Raw genomic sequence first — 16,087 nt, 5'->3', positions numbered from 1 at the left:
ATTCTGTATTGTATGCCCATTAGTTATTACATTGTAACTGCTAAAGCCATTTTGAATGCTTTCTAATTAATGACTGGTCCTAGCCTCACAATGTATTTACTGTGCGGACAATGCACAATGCATGCCCAAGTCAGAAACACGCATTGTAGATGGAATTCTTTTAGCAGAACTCTCTCAAGATATTTCCTTGAATAATTGCTATGCTAAGAGTATACATAAATAGATGCCAGACACAAGTTTCCTGTTTCACAAGGGAATCTTGCTAGCTGTGGTAGGATAAGGAACTTTCGAGCAGGCCACATGCTATTGTCAACCAACTTTAAAGAATGAATCATACATCAATAATACATACTGCTGAGGGGTAATGTATATTTCCATACATAAGACTTTGGCACAAGGAATGTTTGTGCAGACTAAGTAAGATAAGACGAATACGCAATGGCTACAACATTGCACATAGTGTCTGTAAATTAAGGTATAACTATGCAACCATTGTGCATTGAAAGCAGAGACTTACAAAAGCTTGCTTGTTGTACCTCTCACACTTAAGTGAAATAAATGATGTTCGCAGAATGCAACTTTTGCTTCTGTGTTGGACTCTCATCATTGTGCTTCCTCCATTCTTTCCCGATGGGGCTGAACCTAGAGTGTATTTTTCTAAACTGTTTACACAGGCTTAACATGGGCACTGCTCCTTCTCCTGGGCGAAGCTTTTCAATAAGTTGCATCCTATATGGTGCTCGTCCCGGTTATGACTATGTGAGCCTCCTAATATGAGCCACCCCATAATTATACCAGTGAGTGAATATCCCACCAATTGTAACATGAGCACAGGGTTGATAATTAAATTTGCCATGGCAAGTTTTTTTCACAACTTGATTCATCAGTGACAATCATGTTTGTATATAAACCAGGTTGTGTCGAAGTTCGCGCAGACAATACGTGTTCACTGAATGCAGCACTGGGTGTCCTGCATGATTTGCATTGTGGTAGGCACTGGGAACACTTAGTGCACATGCACAATTGTGAGATATGCAGCCCTCAATGAGGTGAGAAGCTACTACTTACCCACTTTGATGACACAGGGGGCGCCAACCCAGCTATCATTGGCCCCTTGACAGGCCCATCTCTTGATTGATAAATGCTATCCTTCGTGAATTAATTGTAGACATGTGTCCATACAAGAAGTGGACACATATCTATAATTACTCCACAGGATTAGTTCCTGAGAAATGTCCAGGACTTCGATGAATCAGTTGAAGTGGATCTATTGGCCATTGTGGCACCAACCAAGAACCAGAATGAAAATGGACTGCCTATTTCCACGCCTTTTTATTACAGACAGGGTGAAGGGTCCACCTAATTATTTCTGTGTGTCACCATTTCAGATATCAGATAGAGAACTTTGGAGAATACATCCAGATTTCTCCCCAGACTTGCATGATTCCTTAGTGCACCTTAAGTGTCCCATTGTGGGAAACAAAATAAATAATTAAGCATATATACTTCTCTTAAATATAACCCAGATAAGACCCCTTTTTAACATTAGATTTGCATTTGCCCTTATGTTTTAGATTCTTGGCCACAGGATACCTCATTGAAGGATACCCGAAAATCAGCTTCTGTCCTGATGAAGGCCATTGAAATAAGAATTTTCTCCAACTGCTCAACAGACCGAAACACAGTTGTGTTCACAATTTAATGAAATGGCATGGTTTACTCAAACTCTGTAGAAATGACCAACTTATGCGGTAGTTAAATTTGCACGGCCCCAAAATAGTGAGAGGGGTTGTTTCACATTCATTTGAGTTATACATGCACTTTTTTCAGAGTTGTTATTGCTACGTACATTAATGCCCCATATCTGTTTTCCTGTGCAGCACTTATTAATGTATTAAATTGTCCGGTGATTTCACTTTTTTCTTTATACATGTGGTATATGGAATAAACAAGAGTGGGTCACTCTTTTTTCCGGGCCCTTGTCATTTTTCATACAGATAGATTAATGAGAATTGTGGCATCCCCTTTTGGGAATAAACTGAGCAGGTTGTGCAGACCCTGCTCATAAATATGGTTTGATAGACATATGAATTGTACCCTGTAAACATGTTGGTTTGATTTTATTTGTTAGTGAACCATTAGAGAGCAAACTGAGAAATAGTATTTTTGTAGAATAAAATGTTTTCTTCAACATCCCTTGTTTAAATGTGTGCAGGTACAGTGAGTATATGAGATAAAACTTTACTCAATTAAGTGTAAAGGTTGTACATACCTATGTGTGCTTGTTGCATGAGAGTTGGAGGAGATCATAGGCTTTGAGTTCCTATGAGGTGAGTGAAACACATCTAGACCCACTTACACTGCTACCACTGTAGCAGAGCACATTCTGGTGATGTAATCGGACAAGAAAACACCTTTTCTTATCTCTTATCCCGCGAACATTTGCCACTGTGTCATGAGAAAAGGGTGCTAGGCCAGCCCGGCCGTGCGGCGTTCTTAGTCCATTCCAGCAGTTTTACGGAACTCGCAACAGAGTTGCTGGCAGGTGTGTGCTGCTGGATGGGGGAAGTGAACGAGGTGAGAGAAGTGAGAGCACTCAAAGCATGTTTTATTAAATCGCCCTTCTCAATAGCATGGCTTTTAAAATGTCGGAATATAAGGAAACATGACTTTGGAAGTGACAGAACAGCACACTGTGTTCACTTCACATAGAACACCAGATTACACCCACACCACTCTCTCGCAGATCCACCAAAGCATTTGTCGACCATGCAAATGTCATGTGCCTTGCTAAAAAAGAAATATGTATCCCATTTTATGAATGTCCTTTATTTTTCTCCAAAAATGCCTGTTTGATTTTTGGAACAAATCTGTTCACTTCCCTTTCTGTTAACATTCTGTCCTTTGTGTTTTAATCTGTCAACACAATGCAGTGTGCAGCAACCCTCTCATTTTGAAATCTATTTTAACTTTTCAATTTCATTTACATTTATATGTCCTTAATTTAAAATGGTATTTACTCGAATTGATAGTAAAAATAGCTAAAATATACCATGTAAGTGGTAAAACGATATTCTGGAATAACCGGTTTGAAGCATGCACAACAAGGCATGACACTAGGGTTTTTACAAAGAGGGTAGAATAGTTTCTTTCAGCACTCAGTTGAATTGATTCAGTGTCTCCAGCACTGATGAGCTATGAAACTAACGTTGGCTGTGACATGCTCCATCCATTGCCATTCCTACCCCATCACAAATCAAAGACGAGATCCTAAGGACACAGCTGAGTGAACCACCATGCTAAATGAAACCAGTCCAACCTTACTATCAAATGCTAGGGGACAGCATACACCTCACAGACAAAACATGAAAGGGAACAGGAATTACAAATAGAACTGCATGCAGGCAACTGCTGCAAACCCATGGCGACATCTATCTGAGCAAGCCAGACCCTCCAACTGGTCTACACCCAAAAGGAAATTCAACAGAGACCCTACTGGGCACCATACAAACTACTGACACGGACCCTGGCAGGCACAGGTGTGTGCTGGAGGTGTTTAGGGTGAATGCTGGAGACCAACTCAGGATACTGAGTCTCCCAAGCTAGGGGAGCTCTGGAATGATATCTCTGAAGAGTGCAGCTCTTGACTGGCTGGCAGAGTCACCTGGACAATAAAGCAAGCTTGTTTGAGGACACTTCCAAACATAAGGCGATCACCAGTATAGTGGATCATATGGGGACTAATGGCTGTGGAAAAACAGATCCTTGGCGATTGGAAGAGCTAAATGTCGAACCCTCAGGACTGAATGCTGGATCGAGAATGATTGAGTTGATGCAGATGGAAACAATTACGATATTATGACTGAGGAGAATTGTCCCACCTGACAAGAGAGGTATTTCAGGAATGTTTTGATTGAAATATAAATATGTTTGCCATATTCAAATACTTCCGTTCATGTATTATGACAGTTTACTTATACTGAATGAACAATTACGCTTTGGTTGTGAGAACTCATAAAATGCAGTCTGATTTGTGCCATCTTTCTTCTTATTTCCTATGTATTCTTGCTGGAAGAGACTGACGAGTAACATTTCTCTCTACCAATGAAATTGTGTTTGGGACACCTAGAACCCTAGTGTGTGTGTTTGGGAGACTTGTGAGATAATGACATTGTAATATATTCATATTAATCTTACAGGGTGTGAAAGAATGGTGGGAGAGTGGAACGGGAATCTCACAGCGTTTTCAGTGTCTTGTGTTTCTTGCTTGATATTGTTCTGCTTCCTGAGATATGGAATGCTTACCAATACCTCAGTTACTTTTCTGAAGTTGTTAACACTATGATATGATAAGTAATTTATAATGAGACTGTACACATGTGTGTCTAGGTGCGACAAGACAAGGGAGGATATGAAGGAGGACAAGACAAACGATCTTACTAGGCCTCGTGTCATTCAGATCGTGAAAGGGGGGAAGGGGAATGGGGGATGTGCAAGGGGGGGTACATTGTTTGTATTTGTATTTGTTTATTATTTGTATCGCGCTCCGAGCCCTGAGGTTACTGGGCGCTGGGACACTTGAGTGTTACAGGCATACATATAGATATTAACAAACAGTCAGGTTTACCAATGGTTACAGTTAGGTTTAGTGAAAAACATTAAAAGTCAGAGCAGGAGAGTTAGGCAGTCATAGGTAAAGACCCTAAAAGAACAACTACATAAAGACAGTGTCCTAATCTGGTAGGCTTATCAGTAAGCCAGCTTTTTACTCCTGTTTTGAAGGCAAGGAAGGAGGGTTCCAGTCTGATGGTGAGAGGCAGGGAATTCCAACACTTGGATGCTTGAACTGGGAAGCTAGCTCCTCCTGTAGTTTTTAGGTTGAACCTTGGTACTGAGAGGCAAGGGGCATGGACAGATCTGGTAGGCCAGGATCATTGTTTTTTGCTGAATTTATCTGACAGGTATTTGTGAGCTGAATTTGACAGGCATTTGTGTGTGATTGCCAATGTGTGAAGAGTAATTATATTGCGAACTGATAGCCAGTTGGCTTTTTTCTGTCTGAGAGTTGAGATGTGGTTGGATCTATGAATATTAAGTGCTGCTCCCAGGGAGCTATTTTGTAGGACCTGTGGCCTATTGAGATTCCGTTCAGTGGATCCTAGAAAAAGTGCATTGCAATAATCAATCTTTGACAACGCTAGGGCTCTGGCTAGCATTATGCAACAGCTAGTGGACGGATAGGATTTACAGCCGTGGATTAACTTGTTAGTGTAGGCTGTAGAAGATGCCACAGAGCTGGATTGTTTCTTTAGGGACAAGGTAGAATCAAGATAAACTCCAAAGGTTTTTATTTCCTTGCTGACTTTTATCATGTTTCCATCAATATTAAAGGAAGTGTACCTCTGGTCTAGTTTATTTAGGCATGCCTGGGTTCCGACAATCAAGAGCTCGGTCTTTTCGTCATTGAGGCAGAGACTGTTGGTGGCCATCCAAGTATGGATTTCTAAGTAGATTTCGTTAATTAGCTCAGAGGCCTCATCATAACGGCCTGTAAGAAAGATGAGGACATGGGTGTCATCTGCGCCATTAGTGTAGATGACACCCATGTTGTCCAAGCGATCGAAGAGGAGCTTCATGAATATGTTGTATAGCGTTGGTGAAACGCAGGAGCACTGAGGAACCCTACAGAGTATAGGGATCGGGTCTGCTGAGGCTGAGAGTGAAAAGACTCTAGTGGTTTGATTGGATAAGAAAGATTTGATCCAATTGGTTGTGTTGGTGGAGAAGGCTGCTGCTGTGATCAGATGTCCATTTAGGATTTGGTGGTCGACTAAATCAAATGCAGCAGACAAGTCTAGCAGCAGTAATATCGCCAAATTGCCTTTGTCCTTTGCCTCATCCATCTGGATTTTCAAATCCAGGAGTGCTGTTTCCGTTCCATGTCTCGGCCGAAACCCGGATTGTCTAAGGACAAGTAAGTTGTTTTCCTCCAAATGTTTCTGGATTTGCAGGTATGCAACTCTATCCAGGATTTTTTAGAGGAAGTGGACGTAGTAATTGTTATTGAACCCAAGGGAAATGCTTCATTGTATGCCGATGAAAATAAGAAATACGTTATACAAAAGAAAATAGTCAATTTGAAAAGAGAAACCAAGTAGAACATGGGAAATAGTTTGCAAATTTGAAACTGGGTGCACTAAGCAATATGAACTGCAGCACATTGAAATGTGGTGTCAATCACAGGGAAAGTGTGGTACCACTTTAAATGGATGGAAGGTGTTTTAGATACAGCAGACTGTGTATGCACATAGAGGTGAAATCATTAAGTATTCACCATTAACACAAATTGAAGCACAGCTAATGATTTGTTTAGTTATTTTGGATTTTGTGAAGGACTATGCACCACATTGATGCCCTCGCATTGTGCTATGAAGCACAGTTACAAAGGACAATGGAACTCATTGCAGGTTTAGTGAATTTACTGCAAGTTCTAATTCTGATGAAGTAAATCCAACGATATTTCGAGGTAAAGTTAAGGATTTAACTCCAGCTACACATTGGAGGTAAATCCTCCACTTCACCTACAAGTTGGAATTTGGCAGTGCAGTAAGACCAGCCGTAATTCGGTTACCTTCACATACAGTGGTCGTAAGGAAAACATCGCCAAGCTTTTACCATCAAACCCGGAATGAGGCTACATCAGGGAATTTCCCTATGCTGAAGGCGATTAAGAATGCTGAAGCTTGCTTGCAGAAAGGGGCACAATAATCAATGCCCATTGCTAAGTGACAAAAACATGTCCCTACAAACGAGGAGCAGTTGTGAAAGCTGGGTTCAAATATCATCTGTCACCACCGCTTTTGGAATTGTCCTTGCATGTTTTTTTTTATTTTTTTTTCACAGAACTTGCACATTAAAATAATCAAATGGGTGTCATTGGCAGTGCAGCTAACAGTGCGACTTTGCATAGCGGAAAAGTCAACAAATCCCAAACCACATTAAATGACATATTTCGAGAATCCCACTGGCATCCAACTCTATTTTTATTGCATTATTGTTTTCCTTTATGATTTGCGACATGAGCTACACGTCTTAACTTTATAATTGTGTCAGAGACAATACGTGAAATAAGTCGAGAAAGGAAATGCACAGTTGCTTTGTTGTGTTGATGCCTGTCACCTGGAAGTGGAGGTGAGTTATATGTCGAGAGCATAGACACATTGGTTTCTAAAGGGGAGCCTCGTGTGCCTATGGTGTTAGGATGTATTGGCCTGGGGTGTGGTTTGTAGTTTGGTTGTACAGATTTAGTTTCTGATGTTTGATATCTGTTGGAAGGTGTCTTTCATTGCCATGTGTGGGTAGCTTTGTAATTATGGTAATGTGTGCTGGAATGTCAAATGCAATCCTGTTAGTGCAGGGAGTATTCAGAGACCTCAATGTGCAGGCAGCATGAAACCACATATAGCAGATCAAAAGATGGTAGGCAAAAGCATTCAAAAAAGCATGAAAGTCACCACAGAGCATTAGACATCATAGAAACACATGGAACAGACCTTACAACCATTAGTCCTCCCTGTGGTCCTACACTAGCCTCCTGCAGGGACGTCCCATTTCGCCTTCTCAGATTGCCACTTTCGGGCCGTGTCGCACACGCACTGTCTCTCTCTCTCTCTCTCCCTCTCTCTCTCTCTCTCACTCTCTTTCTCATATAGATATGTTTTACAAATGTGCCACAAGGATCTGGAAATTGGCAGGTGTTTGAGGGTGGCATTCTGGAGACTCCACCCATTACCATTAGCTAGGTGCTAAGGTTTATGTGTGGCAAGACAATAGATTTCAGACAAACTGCTGCTTCAGATATGGAGACCCCAGCCACGCCTTTTAACTCCTATTTTGCTCAAGTGCTGTGCTCAGTGGCCAACTGCGGTCTTTGACCTTTAGGACAAAAGCCATTAGGGCCTCAGGTGGCGATTGTCAGGCATTCATCAGGAAATATGGGTCAGGCACCAGAATCACTGGTTTTGAGTAAACCGCATGCCTCAAATTCCTCTCGCAGCCATAGTTCAAAGGGAAAAGCCAGAAAACTTTTTGAGGTTTGTACCGATGTGTCTCAATCTATACCCATTTTGTGTATGAGGATGTACTGCATTGGGCATTCTGGGAGTGTGGAACTTGCGCTGCATCACTGATGATGTGCCTGGTTTGTGGGAATGAAGCTTGACTTGCTGTGGCCCAGGCTGCAACACTGTGAGTGAAGCTTACACTGCTATGAGGCAATGCTGTACCTCTTCCGTGTGAGTAAAGCTGGTACCTTTAAGGCCCATGTTGTACCTGTTCTGTTTGAGGGAAGCTTGCGACACTGTGGGTCCTGCTGTAACAACTGGGCAAGCGAAACGTGCACAGCTGTAGTAAATCTACCTGTTTCTGTGTGAGGGAAGATTTAAAGGGCTAGAGGGTCATCCACTAGAGGTCCCTTTTCATTGACTGCAAAGGAGGCTGAGAGCCAATTCTTTTCCTTGCACCTAACATCTGACAATCTCATAAAGCAGTACGTTCTTCCTTTATTGAGAGCCAGCAGAGTCGGGTCTTGTCTTTCTGTTTAACTACTTCTAATGAGCACATCATTTTTGCAGTTGTTAGCTCCCTAAACGGGATTGGGGCAGAAGAAAACAACGATCTGTGTGGGCACTTTAATTTGCAATCCTGGAATCCCACTGCCTTGACTCGTTTCTGCTGTTTTTATGCTTGTTTTGTCTTACTTATTTCAGCAGTGATTATACTGTGGTAGCTGTTGGTTACATTTGCATTAATCGAATCTGTTCCAATAGAAAGCTTAGGATGACGATTTCTAGCTTGTGTCATTGGAGTGTGTAATCAAGATGGTAATATTCCAAAGTACGTTTTTAATAATGGTGGCAGAATATAGCTTCATTCGGAACATGGAACCATTGGATGTAAGGATACATATTTATACAATCAACAGTGAAATTGAAGAAAAAAAAAACACCTGAAGTTCTCATTTTATGTAGTTCTAGAAATACAATACGAACCGGAATTTAGTTGAAACTCCGAATCTATTTTTTGGATGACTGTATAATATCATGGTAAGAGCTGCTGTCACATGGGAATGCTCTATTCAGCCAGCAGGCGATGATTGAATATATACATTTGCACACAGTTTGCAACAAAATGGAATGTAGACAGGAACCATATTCCGGAATTGTCTGTCTCAATACCCGAGAAGAGAACTGGATGCAAAACACATGTTCGCCATGCAGTCATTGTATTTGTATTATTAAATCGTCCTCTCAGAAAGAGGAATGAAGGGTCCAAATATAATCTAACAGCTAAGGACAGTGTGTGCAGGTGATCGAACTAATGAATTCCGTTGCATGCAGTCCAATCCCTATAGATGACTGTGCCTGAGCTCTATCTTGGCATTTACTGTCGGATTCTCCAGGGCATTGGCCTGCCAATCTGTCGAGATGGAGACTCAGCCAGCAAGGCACACACTTGCAAGATGAAACTGTGAGACATTGCCCATTGCGAAAATAGTCTGATTTCCCCATATGCACGTACCATGGATAGATTTCTCAACAATTCATTTGTAACAAAGCATTTATAATTAATGATCTAACATGTAGTGAGGAGATTCGAAATGTGTTACAAATACATAATACCTCTGTGTACATTTTTCTTTGCACAACATAGCTCAAGATTAGGCCCTGAGGAAGATCAGAGAGTGAAACATGTGTAGGCCTTATGGACAATGCTGTATCAAAGTATGCAACAAACAACTTTAGATGTATCATTTTTGCAGACAATACATTATTTTTTACAAATGAATTGTTCAGAAATCTATCCATAGTCCATGAGCATGGGGAAACCAGACTATGTTTGACAATTGTTTATATTAGGCACTCCAGTGTATACATGCTGTTCTGTTACCCCTATTGGAGTACTAACATCAATCTACCACACTAAGCACACCAGTTTGGACAGAATATCAATATACATTTAGTGTCTAACCCATTCCTATCCACAGTAAACCCACTCAAATATATAATTGTTCAAGTAGTGCACTACATACAAGATATAGGCCTCGATTCAAGGAAAAGGGCATATCGATCCCGCAAGTCCTGTGCACCAAGAACAACTCTTCGTGAGACTGCACGTAGACTTTTTTCTGTGCGTTCCATGTATTCGTGGATTTGTTCATGCAAAATAACCATATACGCAAGACGCGGCCAGAACGCCTAAACACCCCCCCAAGCAAACCACACAACCTTTGCGCCTACCATTGCCTTACCATCCAGCACCCCTGAGAACTGTGTGCGATCACCCATTGATTTGCATGCACTCAAGTTATGATCAGCACCACTCAACCTGCATGCCCTCTGTAAGTTACGATCAGCACCACTCAACTTACGATCAGCATCACTCAACTCCCATGCCCTCTATAAGTTACGATAAGCACCACTCAACTTTTGATCAGCATCACTCAACTTGCATGCCCTCTCTAAGTTACGATCAGCACCACTCAACTTGCGTGAACCCAAGTTATGAGGTGCTGATCGTAACTTAAAGAGGGCATGCAAGTTCAGTGAGTCTGATATTAAGTTGAGTGATGCTGATCGTAGGGTGAGTAGTGCTTATCGTAAGTTGAGTGATGCTGATCGTAACTTACAGAGGGCATGCAAGTTGAATGTGCTGATCATAAGTTGAGTGGTGCTGATTGTAACTTGTGTGCACCCCTGTGATTGTATGTAGCAAAGCCAGCCTGCATGAATGGCATTTTGCACACTCGTTGTTTCCTTATGGCCTTTGGACTTTACGCCTGCTAACTCGTGCCATTTGGGTCCAGGGGTTTGCATGTGATTTTTCACAACGCAACGTTCCGAGTGTATTTGCCTTGGTATGGGCATGCAATTGCCTGGCCATGGACCGTCCCTCAACACGCCCACATTTTCGCATGTTCTTTCTCATTCTGCATGTTCTGCCCCCTATTTGGGTCGCTGCATAGGCCCAACCCACACTCTGCTTGGAGTCTCCCGCAAGGCGCTCGACTACTCACAGAGATGTGCTGGGCCTGCACGAAATCCATGCAAGTCCCGGAAAAGTCCTGTGCATTTGGTTCCATGAATCGCCGACTGGGGATTTTCACGCAGATTGGCATGCAAATCCCTGATTTTCCACGCAAATAATTCCATGAATCAGCCCCTTAATGTATATTTAATGGGTTTTACTGCTCCTTAGTTTAAAATAGACATTGCTTTCTAATCGCTTTGTTTTTTTTATGGGAAAAGGCCATTGTGCATTTCTTCCTGGGATGTTGATTCTCTGTCAGTTCAGTCCAGACATCCGAATATTGTGGCTGGATACTACTATATCTGTTTCCTTTCTGTCACTTGTATCAATTCAGTAGCTGTCCCTTCCTTCTAATATCACCCAGGCTCGACATGCACTGTAAACACCGAAGGCACTGTCAATCCTCTTCTTGCAGTGTCTTGCAAGATCAAAGAGCACCCCACCTTTGCTCATTTTCAAGAGACAGATCGACATGTGTATTCACTATAAATAACAGCAATATATACAATTAAATACACTTGTTCCTAAGACACAGTACTTGTGATTTTAGACACACTGTCAGCAAATGATTTAAGAACATGGATTTACGATGTAACCCTATGCTGCCTACACCAAATGAAAAGAAAATCATTATTTAATTCGGCAAAGCAAGGTTCAACTTTTTAGTAGAACACTGTTTCATATCCAGCTAAGGAATAAGTTTCCTGCAACCTTGGAGAGCAAATACTATTGTCGAAGACCCCAATGTGTAACATGAGAGCAGCCATGCTGAGATAATCTCTTATCCGACATTTGGACAATGAAGGAACAAAGCCCTGTTCATACCAATGCAAAAAGGCCACAAGCATCCGATGGATTAACCAAGAAGTCCTGATTTCTGAACACCACAGCACAGAGAGCCAAAAATTACTCACTGCATTAAACACCAACACCATCCAGAGTTGGCAGTTTGCCATTGTTCCTGAGGTTAGGCAGGCACAAAATTGAAACACTCCTTGAGGGTCAAGGCTCAGTTAAGTCATGGGCCTTGAGGGTGAAAGCTCAGTTAAGTCATCGACCTAAAGAAAACGAGATCACACCCCTAATCCAGTCTTCAGAACAAAACACAATGATGAGATGGTCTGAAATCAGAGGAACCCCTTTACCGCTTGCTTACTTGAACCCTCGGAAAATATACTGCGCCAATCTGCACCACATCTCCGACACACTAAAGATTGGGAATGGTCAGAAGGAGAAAAATGCAGGGCTTCAGGGAACAATGAAGGTTGACTTGGCCATCAACAGCTGATAGCTGTACCAAAGTGCCTGCCTCCTTGTGCATGTGGTCAGTGAAGCAGGTCTCTGGCATTCTACATCAGGCCCCCAAACTCTATTATGATTTATCCTGAAAATAAATAGCAATTCTATGTCAAAATTAACACCAATCTTGACTTTTCTGGGAACATGTTCTCCAAAATCCAAGTGATATTTCAGTACACATTTACCAGAGGCAGAAACGTGGCTCTAAGAGCATTGCTTGGTTTAAAGAGGCAGTTGCTTTGACCATGTGAGGACACTTTTTTGTCTCTTATTTTTTTTAAAAAACAGCTCATCAAATTAAGAGCTCTGTGTTGAGATCTGTGTACATAATTGTTCTATGTAGAGGAAGACGGAGAAAGGGAAATAAATATGAAGCACATTGTTTTTAGTTGTGTAGCTTGTCCACCATTTTAAAGTCGTCCGCCCAATGCAGAAACAGATTGCAGATGATGCAGGGCAGACGTGCATTCCAGAACTTGGTCATCCATGAAGCCACTGCTGTCTGACTGCGTGCTGTCCGCGTGGAGATTGAACACTGAAATGGGGAGCGAGAGGGTTCAATTAGAGGTTGGATTTATTCAGGATTTAAAAGAAAATATGAATAAAAAATGCATATACAACACCAACATTATCCATACATGTCAGATTTCGTCAATATTGTAACTCATATTGAGAGCACAGAGGAACTGTATATTGTAATTGAAACCGACTGCAAGTACGGACTAAATCTGCAAGTGATGACTCTCGAGAGAAGTCGCTAAACCTTTAATGGCTACATAACTGCCAGGCTATTACGCAAGTCTATGAAAAAAGGACAAGCATACTCGTCCATGACACTTAAGGGGATACAATACAGACTATTTTGATCGATTTTGTATTCCCAGTATAACTTAATGGACACAAATGCTAACAATAGAGGGTGTACGTATGGTTGAAACAACACAAGAGGTGAAGTTATCAGGGGCTTCCCGAGGCACTAGTATTAGACAGTCACATAACCAGTGGTCACCTTGGTGATTCCCTGATGCCCCCTAAAGCCGCATGTATTGGACATAAGAATATATTCATGAACTCTTGTTTTTTAAACATTCCACAATGCTTCAACAACAAGAGTGTCAAGCTATATATTAAATGACTGATCTCTAATATGGGTGAAGCCAGGTTTGTAGTTGTCTGCATTCTTGAGAATATTAAAATTCAAAAGGTGTTACATATCAAGACATTAGCCTTGTCATATGTTCTTAAAGTACTTTCTTTAGGATATGGTCTCAGCACATGGTGCACATACATGGGGAAATAAGCAGGGCTCAAACACACAATTCATTTGTATACATGAAGATAAACTTTAATGTTATTAATATTTTCCGATGATGCTGATTATTTCTTCCTTACTTTAGTTTCTCTGTATGGGCCTCTGATTTGTATGCATTGAGGGTCTTCATATGTATTGTTTGTACTAGCACAAGTGTGTAGTATGTTTTGAATTGTCAGCTAGTTATTACACATTTAACATACCTCAAAATTCTGATAAGGTAGCATACATTATTGCACTATCCAAAATTACAAGATTATAAATATTGTACTTCTATGGTCTATGCTGCAGCCATTGCCTATGTTTATGTATGATAAGGTTCTGTATTAACAACAACACTCCAATACAATGTTGTTTAGATGAGTACATTCTTTAATAGATTAAGTAGTTCATGATAGGTCTCCCGATCACCCCTGACATCTTGTTACCAACATTGAAACACAACCCGTTGTAGGGACTTTTCATCCAAATTAATTGCACATTTGATGTCATCAGTGATGTCATCAATGACATTTGTGATGTCATCTTTGATGTCCTGGGTGTTAGTCTTTCAAGCTCAACATGTACCCTTGCACAGCTCCTACACTTATTCTTGCTAATTATCCAATAACAATCTAGCCCAAAACACATACTTGGAAGATTATTAGTAAAACTGCTATTTATCTTAAACATGGCATCAGCTATTTCCATCCCCCCTCCCCAAAAGCCACCAGCAGCTGGAGGAACTACACAACAATAAAAGCGCAGTACTTCTAAAGACAATGAAGAGGACCAAGAAGATGAGGTAGAGGAAGTGCCTACCTCTAGCACCCAGAGAGAATCGTGGGTGGGGCAGTTCTTTACCACTGTTGGGAATGTACCAAAGGTTACAGTTACCAAAGTGAAATACACTGAGTGCAACTTTGTATTCCATTGCGGACTACCTGAACAGTACTCCTACGGGACCACCTCCATGCACCACCACACCCAATACAACCACCACAATTCTCTCAGAAATGTTGTTCCGTTCTTAGCAAATAGTAGGATGTCTCCCACCACCTCATCTTCCTCAACTAATACTGTAACCACGCAGCCTACTTCTGTGGGACACAAAATCCCAGCAACTACCTAACAAGCAATAAAAGATGCTGTTGATCCATATCTTTCAAAGACAACAGTCTTCTGCATGTACTGCAACACACCACTCTATGGGGGAAGCAATTTCAAAGCGCTTTTAAAGCTGTAATCAAGGAGCATAAGAAACACTGCCCCCTACCTTAGAAGCAACACGCATGTAACATCATCCCCTGTCCACCTGCCCCTGCATATCAGTGCTTGGACCCTCTTCCCTCATTTCCCTCCCCACTGTACGTTCTAACCTCTTCAGCAAAAAAAGAAAAAAAAAATACATCAAACAACAACAAAAGGAAGGTTTTTTTTTTCCTTTAGGAAACACCTTTCATTTAAAAAATAGAACAAAAAAAAGAAATTTTATAGATTCCATCTATTTTGTATTTCTCAGTATTTCTCAGTAAAATACATAGGGCCTCATTACGAGGTTGGAGCTATTGAGCCATGGCTGCCTCCAAAATCGATCAAACTCCGGTCTGGTGGATGAAGCAATTACCGGTCCATTCCGAGGTCGGCGGGACCGGTAATTCCCCATTCACCAGAGCCATTCCCCATTCCCATTGAGCCCCCATAGGGCTCAATGGGAATGGGGTAAGCGGCAATAACGGTACCGCAAATTGGAAGGACCCGCAAAAGGAACTCGTAGTAGGGCGGTAAGGGATTACCGGCACAAGTGCCCTTTACCATTGCCGGTAATCCCTTACCACCCACCTTGTAATGAGGCCCATAGACTAAATAAGATTTTCCAACATTTCCATTAGCATTTTGTGTTATGCTATTGGGAATAATGTGGCGTTCATCCCCCGTTCCATCCCAAGCAAAGCAAGGGCGGATAACGAGGGCTTCGGACCTTTCTCCCCGTTCCAGCCCCTGCAATGGGGGATGAAAACCATTAGCACCCCGGGTTCCCAGAGCGGTAACCTGGGGTGCTAAAAAATTAAAGGATTTTTCTTCCTACACTGGGATGCCTGAAGCGTCCCGCTGCAGGAAGCACATTTCCAAGATGGCCACCATGAAAGGGAAGGTGGGGCACCATACCGAGCCCCTCTTTCCTTTCCATGGCAGTTTGTAGAACTCGAAGAGAGAACCCTATGACCATATTACCATGAGCACAATTTCTTTTCCCTTTCAATCCTATCCCACTTCACCACATAGCTGGTCGCAGGTGCACATGGTCACTTTAACCCCATTTGTTGTCCCTCATGGTAATGGCCAGTAGCCAGATTGTCCGGGTCATAACCTTATGCCATGACACAGACAATCTGTACACTGCCCTTG

General features: G+C 41.8%; 1 protein-coding gene across 2 annotated transcripts in view; it reads right to left on the bottom strand.

Moving 5' to 3' along the window:
• Positions 1 to 8,883: 8,883 nt before the first annotated feature.
• The window catches only part of TESPA1 (thymocyte expressed, positive selection associated 1), a 913,752-nt gene continuing 906,548 nt past the window's right edge, over positions 8,884 to 16,087 (bottom strand). For both annotated transcript variants that reach the window (XM_069653203.1, XM_069653204.1), the window contains one exon: positions 8,884 to 12,922. In XM_069653203.1, coding sequence (XP_069509304.1) covers positions 12,798 to 12,922 — 125 coding nt within the window. In that variant the 3' untranslated portion in view covers positions 8,884 to 12,797. The remainder of the gene's footprint in view (positions 12,923 to 16,087) is intronic.

Source organism: Ambystoma mexicanum, chromosome 3q, assembly GCF_040938575.1.
Source record: "Ambystoma mexicanum isolate Mex_15411 chromosome 3q, UKY_AmexF1_1, whole genome shotgun sequence".
NCBI classification, from domain to species: domain Eukaryota; kingdom Metazoa; phylum Chordata; class Amphibia; order Caudata; family Ambystomatidae; genus Ambystoma; species Ambystoma mexicanum.
This window is presented reverse-complemented; position numbering and strand designations above follow the sequence as displayed.